Raw genomic sequence first — 18,448 nt, forward strand, 5'->3', positions numbered from 1 at the left:
GGACTGGCGCTGCCCAACCTCTGTGGGTACTAATGGGCCGCCAATGTGACAATGGTGCGCAAGTGGGTGATGGAGGGGGAGGGGGCTGCATGGAAGAGGCTGGAGACGGCGTCCTATGTGGGTACGAGTCTGGGGGCGCTGGCAACGGCGCCGCTGCCTCCAAGGAGGTATACCACGAGCCCGGTGGTGGTGGGGGCCCTCAAAATCTGGGGGCAGTGGAGGCAGCATAGGGGGGACGTTGGGGCCTCGGCATGGACCCCATTACGGGGGAACCACTAGTTCGCCCCAGGAAGAACAGGTGGAGGGTTTTCGGGGTGGCACAGGGCAGGGATACGAACGTTGAGGGACCTGTTTGTGGACGGGAAGTTCGCGAGCCTGGGTGAGCTGGAGGAGAAGTACGGGCTCCCCCCCGGGGAACACCTTCAGGTACTTACAGGTAAGGGCGTTTGCCAGACGACAGGTGGTGGAATTCCCGCGGCTACTGCCACACACAGTACAGGACAGGGTGCTCTCGGGGGGGTGGGTGGGAGTGGGGAAGATCTCGGAAACTTACCAGGTGATGCAGGAGGAGGAGGAGGCCTCGGTGGTGGAGTTGAAAGGTAAGTGGGAGGAGTTGTGAGAGGAGATCGAAGAGGGGACGGGGGCAAATGCCCTCAGGAGGGTGAATTCTTCCTCTTGCAAATGCCCTCAGGAGGGTGAATTCTTCCTCTTCGTGCGCGAGGCTCAGCCTCATACAGTTAAAGGTTCTGCACAGGGCACACATGACCGGGACAAGGATGAGCCGGTTCTTTGGGGGTGAGGACAGGTGTGTTAGGTGCTCAGGGAGCCCAGCAAATCACATCCATATGTTCTGGGCATGCCCAGCACTGGAGGAATTTTGGAAGGGCGTAGCGAGGACGGTGTCAAGGGTGGTAGAATCCAGGGTCAGACCGGGCTGGGGGCTCGCAATAGTTGAGGTGGCAGAGGAGCCGGGAGTGCAGGAGGCGAAAGAGGCCAGAATTCTGGCCTTTGCATCCCTGGTAGCCCGGCGAAGGATTCTCCTTCAGTGGAAAGATGCGAGGTCCCCAAGCGTGGAATCCTGGATCAGCGATATGGCAGGGTTCATTAAATTGCAGAGGGTGAAATTCGCCTTGAGAGGGACGGTACAAGGGTGTTTAGGCGGTGGCAACCGTTCTTAGACTTTCTGGCAGAACGATAGACATTGGTCAATGGCAGCAGCAGCTCGGGGGGGGGGGGGGGGGGGTTACTTCATTTTTGTTTATGTTATTTACACTGGAGGATCTGTTGTGTTAAGTCGGGGTGTAAATGTTAATTTATTATTTATGTACGGCGGGGGCGGGGTTTGGGGGGTTGCTTTTTTAGATTGTGTTTTGTACTTAACCCTGTTGGGTTCTTTTTTCTTTCTCATTTTGTTATTGATATTTTATGAAAACCTTTAATAAAAATGATTTTTTTTTTTTTTAAAAGAAAAGGTATAAGTTAGTGGGAAAAGGGTTTCCTTTTATTTGAAGAACTGTTCAACTGCTAATTGAAAAACTATTTTCTGTAATGTTAATGTGTTTAATCCTGCTTAAAGAGTGAAGATTGCTTTCATATAACATATCCCTATTTGTCACTTGGATCACTCCTGGAGAGAAATATTTTTTCCTCACAGATTTACAAATTATACACAAAGCTTTTGGAGTTCTGGTCTGGTACCCTAACAAATGTTGTGGTCTGGTCGGGGTCTTAATATGTGCACACAATGCCAGCATGCGCACAGTCAAATAAACACTCACACATGCTCACAAACTCACAATCTCATATATACAAACACACACCCACTCACAATCTCAAACAGACATGCATACAGACACAACATATATTAAAGTGGGAAACAAATCTCCCCTGTCCAGTTCAATTTAAGCATTTATTTTTCTGCTAACTTGCTCCTATTGGACAATTGATTCCTTTACAATGACATAATGGGCACACGTGAGGGCACCAAACAGTTACTTTCCCACTTATTCGACACCACAATCAATATCTATTCCTGAACAAGTTAATGGAACTGACTATTGAACCTGCAGTTTAACAGACCATGCCTTTCACACACATGGCTCCCATTCCCAGTTCAACCCAACACGTTCCTCTTCTGTATTAGTTGCCAAAGCTCTCAGCAGAACTGATGCTCCTTCCTTTGCTGTATCGCTAGGTTAAGGAGTGATCCTTTGGGCAGCACGTTGGCACAATGGTTAGCATTGTTGCCTACGGCACTGAGGACCCGGGTTCGAATCCCGGCCCTGGGTCACTGTCCGTGTGGAATTTGCACATTCTCCCCGTGGCTGCGTGGGTTTCGCCCCCACAACCCAAAAGATGTGCAGGATAGGTGGATTGGCCACACTAAATTGCCCCTTAATTGGAAAAAATAATTGGGTACTCTAAATTTATTTTAAAAAAGAATGATTCTTTGTGTGCACCATTTATAAGATGCGCTGCAGGAAATCAACAATCCTCCTTCAACAGCACGTTCCAAATCCAAGACCACGACCATCTAGAAGGACTAGAGCAGCAGATTCCAGGGAACACCATGATCTGGAGATTCCCCTCCAAGTCACTCACCCTCCTGACTTGGAAATATATCAGCAGTTCTGTTAGGGTCACTGGGCGTTATCCTGGAGCTGTTCAAGAAGGCAGCTCCCCACGACTTTCTCAAGGGGCAATTAGGGAAGGACAATAAATGCTGGCCAAGCCAGCGATCCCTCCATCCCATGAGTGATCTGCTTGAGCAGTTTATGCAGTAGCCTCTGGTAGTATCTGTTTAGACAGAAACCAAATGGAGGCAGGTACACAGGATAAGGGCACCTGCCGGACACACAGACCTCTCTCTGTCTGTCTCTCTCTCTCTTTGTCTCTCTCTCTCTGGGTTTCATATATCTCCAGAATGTTCACTGGACAATCCGAATCTTACCAGGCTGTTCTTGCAGAATGGGCGTGCACCTTCTGTAAATGAGAATCACTGTGGTTATTAAGCACACAACCCCAATAATGGCCAGGATGACGCACACAATGATTGGGGAGTGGGAAGAAGATTCTGAAAGAAAAGGTGAAGGATTATTTTCATCAAACGATCATCACCATGATGGTCTGAATCATTCCTATATGATACACGTGTGCCATGTTCTGTAGTCTGGCCGGTATGAATGAAGTACTTTATTGTAAATTTATGGTAAAAATAACTGAATATAAATATATAACAAACTACTAACACAATGCGAGAGTTATTGCAAAATACGTCTATCCACCAACACAACTTACTCCCAACTCCCCGATGCACAGTCACCTGGTAGGTTTACACTGCCACCTGGTGGTCGGAGGTCATGTACATTAAAAAAAATATGTATTTTAATTGAATTTTAGCAAATTTTCAACAAACCCCCCCCCCTTACAGAAAAAAGAAAAGCATAGAACACCCAGATCAACATCGTACACTAATTGAATTTTAGCAAATTTTCAACAAACCCCTCCCCGCCTTACAGAAAAAAGAAAAGCATAGACCACCCAGATCAACATCGTACACTAATATTGCAAATTCACTCAATGTACAAACCCATGAAACAAAAAAAAAAATACCCGAAAACCCCATTCTCCCCCCTCGCCCACCCCCCTTCCCCAGAATCGCCGCCACCACCGGACTTGTGGTGTACCTTGACGGCGGGAGCCCAGCGCTCTCAGACTCGTGCCCACACAGGACGCCATCTCCAGCCTCTTCCACGCCACCCCCTCCCCCTCCATTACCCACTTATGGAACATCGCCACATTGGCAGCCCAGTAGTACCCACATAGATTGGGCAACGCTAGCCCTCCTCTGTCCCTGCTATGCTCCAGAAACACCCTTTTTACCCTCGAGTTCTTATTCGCCGACACTAATCCCATTATACTCCTGCTTACCCGCTTAAAAAAGGCCTTGGGGATCAGAATTGGAAGGCACCGGAATACAAAGAGGAACCTCGGAAGGACCGTCATTTTCACCGACTGCACCCTACCCGCCAACGACAGTGACAACATATCCCACCTTTTAAACTCCTCCTCCATCTGCTCCGCCAGCCGCGTCAAATTGAACTTGTGCAGGGCCCCCCAACTCCTCGCCACCTGGATCCCCAGGTACCGAAAGCTCCTTTCCGCCCTCTTCAGCGGAAGCTCGTCTATCCACTTTCCCTGGTCCCCTGGGTGAATCACAAAGAGCTCACACTTCCCTACGTTAAGCTTATATCCGGAAAAGTCCCCGAGCTCCCTCAGGATCCGCATAACCTCCGGCATCCCCTCCACTGGTTCTGCCACATACAATAACAGGTCATCGGCATGCAGCAAGACCCAGTGTTCCTCTCCCCCCCGAACCAGTCCCCTTCAGTTCCTGGACTCCCTCAGTGCCATGGCCAAAGGCTCAATTGTCAATGCGGACAACAAGGGGGATAGGGGACACCCCTGCCTCGTCCCCCGGTACAGCCGAACGTATTCCGACCTCTGCCGGTTCGTGACCACACTCGCCACCGGGGCTTCATAAAGTAGCCTAACCAAACTGATGAACCCCTCCCCGAACCCAAACCTCCTCAGCACTTCCCAAAGATACTCCCACTCCACCCTATCGAAGGCCTTCTCCACGTCCATAGCCGCCACGACCTCCGCTTCCCTCTCCACTGCAGGCACCATAATTACGTTGAGAAGCCTCCGCACATTGGTGTTCAACAGCCTACCCTTCACAAATCCTGTCTGCTCCTCGTGAATCACCCCCGGGACACAGTCCTCAATTCTGGTAGCCAGCACCTTCGCCAACAACTTTGCGTCGACGTTGAGCATTGAGATCGGCCTGTATGACCCACACTGTAATGGGTCCTTGTCCCGCTTCAGGATCAGCGAGATCACGCCCTGGACATTGTCGGGGGCAGGGTCCCTCCCTCCCTCGCCTTATTGAAAGTCCTCACTAGTAGTGGGCCCCCAACAGGTCCATGTACATCCGGTAGAATTCCACCGAGGACCCATCCGGCCCCGGGACCTTCCCTGCCTGCAGGCTCCCCAATCCCTTAACCATCTCCTCCAACCCAATCGGTGCCCCTAGCCCAACCACCTGTTCCTCTTCCACCCTCGGGAACCTCAGCCAATCCAAAAATCGGCGCATTCCCCCTCCCCGTCGGGGGCTCAGACCTATACACCTCCTCATAAAAGTCCCTGAATTGCCCATTTAGACCCACCGCACTCCGCACCATGTTCCCCCTCTATCCCTAACTCCCCCAAACTCCCTCGCTGCCTCCCGCTTCCGAAGCTGATGTGCCAACATCCGGCTCACCTTCTCCTCCCCATATTCGTTCACCGCCCCTTGCGCTTTCCTCCACTGCACCTCTGCCTTCCTGGTAGTCAACAGGTCGAATTCCGCCTGGAGGCTTTGTCACTCCTTGAGTAATCCCTCCTCGGGGACCTTTGCATACCTCCTATCCACCCTTAATATCTCCCCACCAATCTCTCCCTCTCCTTATGGGCCCTAGTGGAGATTAGCTCGCCCCTGGCCACCGCCTTCAGCGCCTCCCAGGCCACCCCCACCTGCACCTCCCCATTGTCGTTAGCCTCCAAATATCTTTCAATGCACCCCTGGATCCGCCCGCACACCTCCTCATCCGCCAACAGTCCCACATCGAGGCGCCACAGCGGGCGCTGGTCCCTCTCCTCCCCCAACTCCAGCCCCACCCAATGTGGGGCACGATCTGAGATAGCTATGGCCGAATATTCCGAGCCCTCCACTCTCGGGATTAGTGCCCTACTCATAGTGAAGAAATCTATCCTGGAATAGGCCTTATGCGCGTGCAAAATAAAAAATTCCCTGGCCCCCGGCCTGGCAAACCTCCATGGGTCCATTCCCCCTATCTGGTCCATAAACCCCCTGAGCACCTTGGCTGCCACCGGCCTCTTACCCGTCTTGGACCTGCAGCGGTCCAATGCTGAGTCCAACACCGTGTTGAATTCCCCCCCCCCCCCATTATCAAACTCCCCGTCTCCAGGTCCGGAATCTGACCCAACATGCACCTCATGAATCCGGCATCGTCCCAGATCGGGCGCATACATTCACTAGTACCACCCGCACCCCCTGCAGCTTACCACTCACCATCACGTACCGGCCTCCATTATCTGCCACGATGTTCAGCGCCTCAAACGACACCCGCTTCCCCACCAAGATCGCCACCCCTCGATTCTTCGCGTCCAACCCCGAGTGGAAAACCTGTCCTACCCACCCCTTTCTCAGCCCAACCTGGTCTGCCACTTTCAAATGAGTCTCCTGGAACATAACCACATCTGCCTTCAGCCCCTTCAGGTGCGCGAACACACGGGCCCTCTTGACCGGCCCGTTCAGGCCTCTCATATTCCAAGTTATCAGCCGGATCAGGGGGGGGGGGGGGGGGGGGCTCCCCCCCCCCCCCCCCCCCCGCCAACGAGCCATCTCCCTTTCTAGGCCAGCCACATGCATGTGCCTCCCGCACCCTCCATTCCCCCAGGCGGCGGACCCCTGCCCCGACTCCCTCTCCAAACCCCAGCTCCCCTTTGGCCAATGCAGCAGCAACCCAGTTTCCCCCCCACCCCCCCAGCTAGGTCCCCCCCTAGCTGTATTGCTCCCCCCATGGTACTCCCGTAAGTCAGCTGACTCCTGCTGACCCCGGCCTCTCCCGCCACTCCATCGACCCCCAGTGTGAGAATCTCTCCTCCCCCTCCTGGCAGTCAACGCAAGCTCCTTTCTAACACTCGGCACTCGGATTCTCAGTCCCTCTACATACTGCCCTCTAGGGGGCTGCAGTGGGGAAAGGAAAATCATCGCACCTTCTGGAATGTTCTTTTGCTTAGCTGATCCAGAAAGAGATGCCAGAAAGAGATGCCATGTATTTTATGTTTTGGTCGAGGTTCATCCCAAGCAGCGCCACAATGCGGGACTCAACCCAGTGAGAGGTTTGGTCCCCCTAAAATTTGCTGCCGATCCAGTGCAAAGGGTTTTCTTCTACCAAGTGTTGCTGACTGGCTTGCACGATGTCCAGGAGTAGGTGCTGAAGTGCAGGAGCACAATGGGGGAGGCAGTCATAGTCTGAGGCCCTCACACTTATGATGAATGTAGGAATTTCAGATAGATTGTATTATATGTATTTGCTGCCGTAAATGTTAAAAGCCTTGGTTAGTGCTGTTTGTAACAATAATCCTGGTTCAAAAGGCAAGTATGTTTTGGGAACAAGGGGTGAAACAAGGGCATTGTAAAAAGCTTGTGCTAATGCCATTTTGTTTGGATTAAGGGAGGGTTCCCTCTGGAGTTAATTAGATTTCAGCTTGGTAAGATAATGTCATTACTGGGTGGAGCTAAGGTACCAGGCGTTTTGTCGAAAAGCAGTTAAGTTTCAAATGGAGCTGAGCAAAAGTCAAGCATTTTGCTCTCACTGCAGCTCAGTTCAAGATATGTATGTAGACAGATTATGAATTTCTTTCCAAGCAGTTTGTCTGATTAGGAGGTGTGCTGAAAAAAGCTGAAGCAGCCACTGAAGATATACAGCCGGAGTTTCTGCATGGTTCTGAAAGGATTCTCGTCTTTTCATTAAAGCAGTGTCAAAAGATGTTTCTTTCTCAAAGTACAGTATCCAGATATCTCTTTAAAGCAGGGATTCCTGATTGCTAACAAAATTCAACAGTGGATTGAGAGCGGAGATGGTTCTTTTTGTTGTATCCATGGAAATAAAGATGGCAGTTAAGGTTTGCTGTATTAATTTGCATTGTTTAAGCGGTAAGCTATTTTCTTGCATGATATTAAAGATATTTTAATACTGTGTTAGTAATAATGTTTATTTTGATCTATCATAGCCCTGTTTTTTGTGAAATCACTCCTGGAGCGTGGTATCCTTTCCTCACGGTCTTAGAATATTAAAATTAAATATTGGGCTTTCTGTCAAGTATCATGATTACTGTTGGGGTCTGGTCTGGGATCATAACATAGCACACAGAGGGTCTGAAAACTGATGAAGCCACTCATTCTAATTCCATTAATTGTTTTATGGGGAAGGGTGACTTTCCTAGTTCCTCCCAGACACTCTGGGCGAACTGGTTAAAACACTCTTGCAATGATTCCCCAGTCCTTTCCCAGTTGCTTAATTACCAATTTGGAAGATGCATTTCATTGCAACACAAAGTCAATATTTACACCTTGCAGAGTATGCACCATTGTTTGACATGAAATGTAAATTTGAATTATGTGGTCATGGCACATGTCACAGAGGAAGGTAGAAACTGTTGCACGTTGTGTATTGGAACTGTTGTGCATTGCACATTTACAAATTTTATCAATCAAGTGTATTCTGGGAGAAGGAAACTAGTTAGATAATGGGTAGAATCGTAACCCGATCCGGAGGTGGCAGGAGTCGGCCATCTGGCCCCTCGAGCCTGCTCCACCATTCAATGAGATCATGGCTGATCTTTTGTGGACTCAGCTCCACTTTCCGGCCCGAACACCATATCCCTTATTTTATTCTTCAAAAAACTATCTTTATCTTAAAAACATTTAATGAAGGCGCCTCAACTGGTTCACTGGGCAAGGAATTCCATAGATTCACAACCCTTTTGGTGAAGAAATTCCTCCTATGCTCAGTCCTAAATCTACTTCCCCTTATTTTGAGGCTATACCCCCTAGTTCTGCTTTCAAACACCAGTGGAAAAAACCTGCCCGCATCTATCCTATCTATTCCCTTCATAATTTTTTATGTTTCTATAAATCCTTCTAAATTCCAACGAGTTCAGTCCCAGTTTACTCAACCTCTCCTCGTAATCCAACCCCTTCAGCTCTGGGATTAACCTAGTGAATCTCCTCTGCACACCCACCAGCGCCAGTACATCCTTTCTCAAGTAAGGAGACCAAAACTGAACACAATACTCCAGGTGTGGCCTCACTAACACCTTATACAATTGCAGCATAACCTCCCTAGTCTTCAACTCCATCCCTCGAGCAATGAAGGACAAAACTTCTTTCGCCTTCTTAATCACCTGTTGCACCTGTAAACCAACTTATTGCGACTCATGCACTAGCACACCCAGGTCTCTCTGCACAGTAGCATGTTTTAATATTTTATCATTTAAATAATAATCTCTTTTGCTGTTATTCCTACCAAAATGGATAGCTTCACATTTGTTAACATTGTATTCCATCTGCCAGACCCTAGCCCATTCACTTAGCCTATTGAAATCCCTCTGCAGACTTCCAGTATCCTCTGCACTTTTTGCTTTACCACTCATCTTAGTGTCGTCTGCAAACTTGGACACATTGCACTTGGTCCCCCCCCCCCCCAACTCCAAATCATCTATGTAAATTCTGAACAATTGTGAGCCCAACACTGATCCCTGAGGGACACCACTAGCTACTGATTGCCAACCAGAGAAACACCCATTAATCCCCACTCTTTGCTTTCTATTAATTAACCAATCCTCTATCCATGCTACTACTTTCCCCTTAATGCCATGCATCTTTATCTTGCGCAACAACCTTGTGTGGCACCTTGTCAAAGGCTTTCTGGAAATCTAGATATACCACATCCATTGGCTTCCGCATCTACCGCACTGGTAATGTCCACAAAAAATTCCACTAAATTAGTTAGGCACGATCTGCCCTTTATGAACCCATGCTGCGCCTGCCCAATGGGACAATTTCCATCCAGATGCCTCGCTATTTCTTCCTTGATGTTAGATTCCAACATCTTCCCTACTACTGAAGTTAAGCTAACTGGCCTATAATTACCCGCTTTCTGCCTACCTCCTTTTTTAAACAGTGGTGTCACGTTTGCTAATTTCCAATCCGCCAGGACCACCCCAGTGTCTTGTGAATTTTGGTAAATTATCACGAGTGCATTTGCAATTTCCCTAGCCGTCTCTTTTAGCACTCTGGGATGCATTACATCAGGGCCAGGAGACTTGTCTACCTAGAGTTGAGACCTCTTCTACAATGGGTGGAAATTCTGCTCATTTGTGCCATTCACCGACCAATCCAATATCAGTCATGGAGCCACTGATGACACAGAAGCTATTTGACCCACTTATTCCATGTGGAGTGATGGCTCATCACTTTTTCCAAATTTCTTGTGATTAAATTATTGACGTTCACTTCAAAGCGGAAAATATCCAGGGCACCGGGGGGGGGGGGGGGGGGGGGGGGGCGTGTGGTGGGTGGGGAGTGGCGTTAAGACATTGGGTGCTGGGGCGGGTGGGCTGGATCAGATGAATCTGCTGATTCTTTCACAGAGCTAGCGATTTGATGGTCAATCGACACTTGGAGAAAACATTTCGATGAACATCGGGGACACTCTGAAAGATCTCGACACGTCTCTACACAGCTCTTGCCAAAAGGCGCTGTCGTTCAATCCTTTGTCGCAAAAGACATCCAGCCCCCAACGTAAATGAACAGGCAGCAACTCACCCACTATTGCCACACTGCAGCTAACAGAAGCTGTCATACCATTCTTCAATCTCCCAGTCAGTGTGTACTCTCCAATATCCTCCTCCTGAAAGCAGCTGACGTTCAAATTCCCTGCAGCCAAAGAGTGTCGACCATCTTGCATGATCGGTTCGCCATTGCGCTTCCACTGAAATTCAACTCCTTTCACCATTCCACGGGCCATGTGAGGGTCCCACACGATGCTGCTGGAATCAAGCAGCTCTGATACGTCCAGGGTGAAGGTGACGCTTCCTCCAGGTGGAAGTGGGGTTGCTGGAATCACAACCGCTGCAGTGGCAGAACAAAAACAGAATGGACAGGGCAACGTTAATACACAAGAGTCTGTGGCACAACTGGTGATGACGTTGGACTGAGTAATCCAGAGGCTCAGTGTATTGCCCGGGGAGGGGAGGGGATGGGAGGGGGGTGTGGGGGGAAGCAGCAGATCAAATAGAAAGTAGCGGGAATTAAATTCAAATAATTCTGGGACAAAAATTAGTCATGAACTGGTCAAGCTAGTTCAATAATTATCAATTTTTATAAACACCTATCTGGTTCACCATAGCAAGAGGATTTGAGTATAGGAATAGGGATGCTTTACTGCAATTGTGTAGATAAAGGTAAGGTAAAGTTGCGATAGTCCCAGATGACCATGGGCTGTTTTCTCCTTTAACACAAAGAGCTGACTGGTGGTGACTTTTTAAGAATGTAAATTTAGAGTACCCAATTCATTTTTTTCTAATTCAGGGGCAATTTAGTGTGGTCAATCCACCGATCCTGCACATCTTTGCTTTGTGGGGATGAAACCCATGCAAACAAGGGGAGAATGTGCAAACTCCACACAGTCAGTGACCCAGAGCCGGGATCGAACCAGGGACCTCGGCGCCGTGGGGCAGCAATGCTAACCACTGCGCCTCCATGCTGCACTAACTGGTGGTGACTTAACCTGAGGATCAGCACACCACAGATCAGGGGCAAGGTTGAGAAGGTGGGCCTTCATAGGGCATTGGTGTAGCCACAGCTGGGGTTTTGTGTGCAGTTTTGGTGTCCTTAGCTGAGGTAGCATGTTCTTGCTATTGAAGGGGTGCAGCATTGGCGGGACTGTAATAGGCCGAGATTAAGTGGGTTAGGATTATATTCATACGAGTTGTGAAGAGTGAGTAGGATCTAATAGAAACGTATAAAATTCTAACAGGGTTAGACAGGTTCAGAAAGAATGTTCCCGATGGTGAGGAAGTTCAGAACAAGGGGCCATAGTTTGAGAGTAAAGGATAAACCATTTAGGACGGAGATGAATAGAAATTTCTTCATCCAGAGAGCGGCGAATCTGTGGAATATACTGCCACAAAAAGTACTTAAGGACCAAACGTTGTATAATTAGATATAGCTCTTGGCATGAAGGGATCAAGGTGTATGGGGGAAGGCAGGATCAGGATATTGAATTTGCTAATCAGCCATGATCATAATGAGTGGAAACGCAGGCTTGAAGTGCTGAGTGTGCTCACCAAGCTGCAGCCATTTCAGCAGCAGCTGCAGGAGGCAACACATCTCTGCAAATAAAGCCTCGATTACTCTCTACTCTCGTCGTAATTGATAATGTATTACCGTCCTTACCTGGTCTGGCCTACATGTGATTCCTAACCCACTCAGCAACATTAAGTTGAATCTTAACTGCCGGCTGTGAAACCCAATCCCCCTAAGTTACTTGGTCTTTTGAGCCAAATAGAAAAACAGATTGTTTTATTTAGCAACTCACCTCGAAAAACAATAAGTTTGATTCTTGTAACGTGCGAGGTACCTGCACGCTCAACGACTACGCAGGTGTAGACTCCGCCGTCCTTCAGTGATGGCGTGAACGACAGAGAGAAATCTCTTGCTCCAAAGCAGTCGGTTTTGGCAAAGGCAATGTGGGGAGGTCCACTGGAGATGCACCGGGAGTTGGAGTTGTTAACCATGCTTATCATGGCCTTGGTGCGTCTGGAATCATCCGCCCACTGCCAACTCGCCATCACGGGGTCCTCAAAGTGGTTAACACAACGAAGCAACACGGCGGTAGAATCGGTGGAAATGACATCAGCCTCCTCCTGAGAGGAATCTGCACATAAGAATTAAGAAGGTGAGACAGGGTTTAAAGGCACACCGAATCTCTCTTCCACAACTGTGCAATGTGGACAGAAGTCTTGCACAACGTTGTGAAAGATTCCTCTTCCCATGCGCCAACCCTGAAAATGGAAGTTGAAGTTACAACTGAGAGCAAGTGCCCGCGCACATCAAGTGGTCTTTCGGCAGCCCAGAGACCCTCAGTGAGCTGAGAGGCTCGCCGGCTGTTCCCAACAGCCAATGGTGTTCGCTCGCGGCTCTGTCAATGTTTGTGATTTGATTTGTCTCCCTTGTTTAGAATGGTGTCAAGTTTTTAATTTCATTGTACTGTTGGCTGTTTCTTGTTTTATGTATTTGTTTTGTACCTTACGTTGTCTTTTTTTACACAGAGGAACTGTTATGCAACTAAAATATACCCAATGACCAATGAAACACCACATATTCGAACTTATTGAATAAAATAACCTGCAGTCTTTAATATGATATTTACTATGAGTTATCCCGCAAAACAAAAGCAGTTTGTGCCCAGTTCCACCAATATGTCCTGTTAACTCTAGTGCAGCATTGGAATAAAAAAAATGCTGCATTGATAGTTGTGCTGACTCTGTTAATTGATGGATGGATCGCTAGAGATAAAGGCGGACGGAGAGACAGACAGAGCGACAGAGAGAGACATCGATGAAGGAAATATCAGGACGTTGACAAGATGGTCAGTTGGTAGTCGTACCTGGAGAACTAGTTAGCAAGATGAGTAAAACCCAGAAGTAAGAAGCCATTTTCCTCACTGTCCTCGACAAGATGCAAGGGTTCCAGCTGTCAGCTGCTTATTGCACAAGGGGCCAATCCTGTTTGTGTTGTGCAAGTGTGCTGGAGTCGAATTGCGATTTAATATCCGCTCTTCTCCGCACCCAGAGCTGGAAGACTGTCACTTTGCTGAAACTCTGCCCGGTATTGAACTGAACTCCAAACTCCTGGGAGTGAGACATCCCGACTGGAATCTCTCAGGAAATGCCGTGAGTTTAAAGTTGTCTTTAGTTAGTGAGGTAAAAGTCATCACTGGCCAGTGTGAACTGTGTTTTAATTCTATTCCTGGCATGTGGCCGTGGCTGGGCCAGCATTTGTTGCCGATTCCTAACAGTCCTTGAACTGAGTAACTTGCGCAGCCATTTCAGAGGGCGCTTACTATGAACTTCTGCGCACTTGGAGAACCAGGTGGGTTAGTTTTTACGACAGTTGATGATGGTTGCATAGTCCCCATTAGCCTTCGCATTTCATGTGTTTTAAAAACAAAATTCAAATTTCACCATATCTCCTCGTGGGATTCAAACTCGGGTCCCCTTGGGCCATGGCACGGTGAAGACGTTGGGGTTGGGTGGTTTGGGTCAGCTGGTTCTTTCAAAGATTTAGCACACACACAATGAGCTGAATGGCCTCCATCTAGTGTGTGTTGATGTGGTTCCTAATACCGTGTGGAAGCACCATCACCCCCTAAGTCATGGGCATAAGTTTGCCAGGATAGCAGAGGGGAATCTCAAGAGTTTGAGTGCTAGGGGCACTCGGGCAGTCAAGGTGGGTTGTGTACCGACACCGTCCCCTTCAGCAGAATATTTGTGGCAAAGGGCACTTTGTATTGTTGATGACTGATATTGCCTGATCTGGGCTATTTTGGGGGGCAAGTCTTGGGCGAGTCGAAAGTGTCCGAGAACGCGCATGTGGGAATGTTATTTTGGCTGATAGAATGTAATGCAGGATATGGAATTGATCGCTCAGTACACACTCAACTTTCCATCCTTATGAAATCAAAGTGATCTCGGGTCGTGGGTACTGTACCCCATGGGCTGAGTGTCTGACGTGGGATCGTACATGGTAAATATCAAGGATATTGCTTTCTATCAAAGGGGATGCGGTGGCAGTGTGTTGGTTATTGCCAGTGGTCTAATGACTCGAGACCCAGGGAATTGTCATGGCTTCGAATCTCACCATGCCAGGTGGTGAGATTTGAATTCGATAGAAAATCTGGGGCGGTGGCATTTACTAATGGTCATCAAAACCCATCTGGTTCATGAGTGTCCTTCAGGGAAGGGAATTTGCCACCCGGCCTGTGACTCCAGACCAATGACAATCTGGTTGACTCTTCAATGCCCCTCTGAAATGACCAAGCCATGGTGGAGGGAAATTAGGTCACCGCTGGCCCAGCCAGTAATATCCACATCGTCTGCACTGTTTTTGAAATGTCCTTCCTCAAAAGCAATGTAAGCAGAATCTTTGAATATTTTTAAGGCAGGTGGATAGATTCTTGGTCAACAAGAGGGTGAAAGGTTATCAGGGGGTTAGGGGAGGAATAGGCAGGATGTGGATTTGAGGTTGCTATCAGATCAGCCATGATCTTACTAAATGGTGGAGCAGGCCCGAGGGGCTGAATGGCCTATTCTTGCTCCTTGTAGGTATGTTTGCAAGTTACCTTTTTACAATGAAAAGAATTTTAGCCAGGGAGCATGAAGTGACGAAGAGCTCCTGCAGAGGCCCTGCTGATAGAATAAAGGCAAGTGAGTAACACGGTTTCACCTCGTTGTGCATCTGGAGAGAGATGGGATAGTTTTTGTCGAGGTTCATCCCCGAGCAGCTCCGTGACGCAGGACTCTGTGCTCTGTGGGCTGTTCCCAGGGCCACACACTGAGACAAACATCAGCTGCTGCTGGAGGACTGTCAACTCGGTGAAAGACACTCTTTGGTCTGTCCAAAACCTGTTGATCTGTCCAAAACCTGTTGTTCTGTCCCTGACACAGTGTTGCAGACTGACACATTCCAAAGCACAGGGCCAAGTACTGAGGGAGGCAGTAAAGCTTGGGACAGCCGCCGCAGAGGCACAATGGAGGAAGGTCACACTCAAGGGTGCTCCCGCCATAGCTGACTGACGCCATGCAAACCGTGTAATGCCCCTTGGGCTGCATGCACCAGGGAATGTTTGACATGAAATGAAAATGTAGACAGTAAATGGAATATGCAGGGCCAAATGCATTGAGACCCTTCGCGTATTGTATCGGATGAAACTGATCAGTGTTGCACTTTAGACCATATCAAATTTGAACTTTTATGCAATTTAGCTTTGCAAATTTTTTGAAGTACATATTCAGAGAGGAAACACTGAAGGAATGGTGAAAGTGGGTGTCAGGATGGCACTTCCGCAATTAATGTGTGCAATGACCCCTTCACCCACCCCCACCCACTGATCCACAAATGTGGGCCCATGATGAATCATAAACATTCTCTTTTTTTATAAATTTAGAGTACCCAATTGTTTAATTTTTTCCAATTGAGGGCCAATTCACCTAAACTGCACATCTTTGGGTTGTGAGGGTGAAACCCACGCAGATAATGAATCATAAACATGTCAGATGTCACAAAGCAGAAAGTTTATGTTTAGAAAAGGAAAATCGGTGTCAGCAACAACTCAGCTGGGGAGAGAAGCATGGAAATGGGGAAGCTGTGGTCAACACAGGCAAAAAATGCAACCTTCTTCACCGTTGCCAATCCCAATCTGAATAAAGCTGCTTCAGACCAAAGATCTGTCATGCACTTTAACCATTTCACCATTCAGAAGTAGCATCTCCTCCCAGGGTTCATCATCCCCAAAGTGAAAGGGTGACATTGACCGTAAATGTATCCCGTATGCAGAACCTTTACTGCAGAGTGGCCAGGTGGCAATGTTGGTAGGCTAATAATCTCAAGACTGTGCCTTTCCCCACCCCCAAACAGTGGCACAGTGGTATTGTCACTGGACGAGTTATCCAGAGACCCAGGTAATGCTCTGGAGATCTGGGTTCAAATCCCACCTCGGCAGATGGTGAAATTTGAATTCAACAAATATCTGGAATTAAAAGCTGAAAGATGACCATGAAACCATGGCTGATTGTCTTAAAAAAAACATCTGATTCACTAGTGTCCTTTCGGGAAAGAATTCTGCCACCCTCAGCTCATGTGACTCCAGACCCACAGTAGTGTGGATGACTGTTAAATGTCCTCTGAAATGGTTTGGCCAGCCATTCGGTTCAAGGGAAATTAGGGATGATCAATAAATGCTAGCCCAGCCAGTGATGCCCACATCCCATGAGTGAATTTTTTAAAGAATCATCTGATTAACTTGTGATTCTTTTGGGAGGGAAATCTGCTGTCTTTACCTGGTCTGACTTACATGCGAGTCAAGGCCCACACAGCAATGAGACTGGTTCTTCCTAACTGCCACCCCCCACTGAACTGGGGCCACACTTTCAGAAGTATGTGATTGCACTAGAGAGGGTGCAGAGGAGATTCACCATGCTGCTGCCTGGGCTGGAGGGTTTCAGCTATGAAGAGAGGTTGGATAGTCTGAGTTTGTTTTCCTTAGAGCAGAGGGAGGCAAGGTGGCAGTGGTTAGCACTGCTGCCTCACAGCAGCAGGGACCCAGGTTAAATTCCAGCCTTGGATGACTCTGTGTGGAGTTTGCATATTCTCCCCATGTCTGAGTGGGTTTTCTCCGGGTGCTCCGGTTTCCTCCCACAGTTCAAAGATGTGCAGTTTAGGTGAATTGGCCATGCTTAGGTGGTGTTACAGGGCTAGGCACTACCGTGCTAAATGGGATAGATTTTGAACATGCCTAGCAACTCAAGACTGGGCATCCATGAGGCACTGTGGGCCATCAGCAGCAGCAGAATTGTATTCAATCACAATCTGCAATTTCATGGCCTGACATATTCCCCACTCCACCATTATCCCCCACTCCACCATTTCCATCAAGCCAAGGGATCAACCCTGGTTCAATGAAGAGTACAGGAGAGCATGCCAGGGATAACATCAGGCATACCGAAAAATGTGTCGACCTGGTGAAGCTACAACACAGGACTACTTGTGTGCCAAACACCATAAGCAGCAAGTAATAGACAGAGCGAAGCAATTCCACAACAAACACATCAGATCTAAGCTCTGTAGTCCTGCCACATCCAGTCGTGAATGGTGCTGGTCAATTAAACAACTCACTGGAGGAGGAGGCTCCACAAATATCCCTATCCTCAATGATGGAGGAGCCCAGAACAAATGTGCAAAAGGCAAGGCTGAAGGATTCGCAACAATCTTCAGCCAGAATGCCGAGTGAATGATCCATCTCGGTCTCCTCCGGAGGTCTCCAGCATCACAGATGTCAGTCTTCAGCCAATACAATTCACTCCACGTGATATCAAGAAATGGCTGAAGGCACTGGATACTGCAAAAGCTATGAGCCCTGACAATATCCTGGCAATATTACTGAAGACTTGTGCTCCAGAACTTGCCACACCCCTAGCCAAGCTGTTCCAGTACAGCTACAACACTGGCATCTACCTGGCAATGTGAAAAGTTGCCCAGGTGTGTACTGTACACAAGAAACAGGACAAATCCAACCTCCTCAATTACCACACTATCAGCACAGTGGGTGTAGCTATACCTCAAGGACTGCAGCGGTTCAAGAAGGCAACTCACCATCACCTTCTGAATGTCAACTAGGAATGGGCAATAAATGCTGGTCTAACCAGCGACGCTCACATCCTGTAAATGAATTTTAAAAAAGGATGGCGGAGTGGGCCTAGGTATGGTGCTCTTTCAGAATGGCCTCCTTCTGCGCTGTAGGGATTCTATGATTCTCAGGCTGAGGGATGACCTTTGAGGGCCGAGGTATACAAAATTAAGAGGGCTAAAGATACGGTAGGTAGCAAGAATCTTTTCCCCTTAGTAGGGAGGCTATTAACCAATGGGAATAGATTAAAGCAAGGAGCAGGAGGTTTAGAGGGGGTTTGAGGAAAATCTTTTTCAATCGGAGGATGGGGGGGATCTGGAAAGCACTGCCTGAAAAGGTGGTAGAGCTAG

The 18,448-nt window shown here is 48.3% G+C and overlaps 2 protein-coding genes across 9 annotated transcripts in view; one reads left to right on the plus strand and one right to left on the minus strand.

The window, feature by feature from the left end:
• The window catches only part of LOC140386569 (uncharacterized), a 38,381-nt gene extending 24,788 nt beyond the window's left edge, over positions 1-13,593 (minus strand). For 3 of the 4 annotated variants that reach the window (XM_072469000.1, XM_072468999.1, XM_072469001.1), the window contains exons 1-4: positions 13,302-13,593; positions 12,231-12,569; positions 10,457-10,762; positions 2,951-3,073 (exon numbers count right to left, since the gene is read on the minus strand). In XM_072469000.1, coding sequence (XP_072325101.1) covers positions 2,951-3,073; positions 10,457-10,762; positions 12,231-12,569; positions 13,302-13,350 — 817 coding nt within the window. In that variant the 5' untranslated portion in view covers positions 13,351-13,593. The remainder of the gene's footprint in view (positions 1-2,950; positions 3,074-10,456; positions 10,763-12,230; positions 12,570-13,301) is intronic. The other variant, XM_072469002.1, reaches the window with a different exon arrangement.
• LOC140386571 (uncharacterized) overlaps positions 13,277-18,448 on the plus strand; it is a 35,405-nt gene continuing 30,233 nt past the window's right edge. Inside the window, exon 1 of one of the 5 annotated variants that reach the window (XM_072469007.1) lies at positions 13,277-13,587. The gene's annotated coding sequence lies outside the window, so the exon portion shown is untranslated. Of the gene's footprint in view, positions 13,588-13,642; positions 13,787-18,448 lie in introns of those variants that run through there. The other 4 variants (XM_072469006.1, XM_072469003.1, XM_072469005.1 and 1 more) reach the window with 4 other exon arrangements.

The sequence above is a fragment of the Scyliorhinus torazame genome, chromosome 12 (assembly GCF_047496885.1).
Source record: "Scyliorhinus torazame isolate Kashiwa2021f chromosome 12, sScyTor2.1, whole genome shotgun sequence".
Taxonomy (NCBI): domain Eukaryota; kingdom Metazoa; phylum Chordata; class Chondrichthyes; order Carcharhiniformes; family Scyliorhinidae; genus Scyliorhinus; species Scyliorhinus torazame.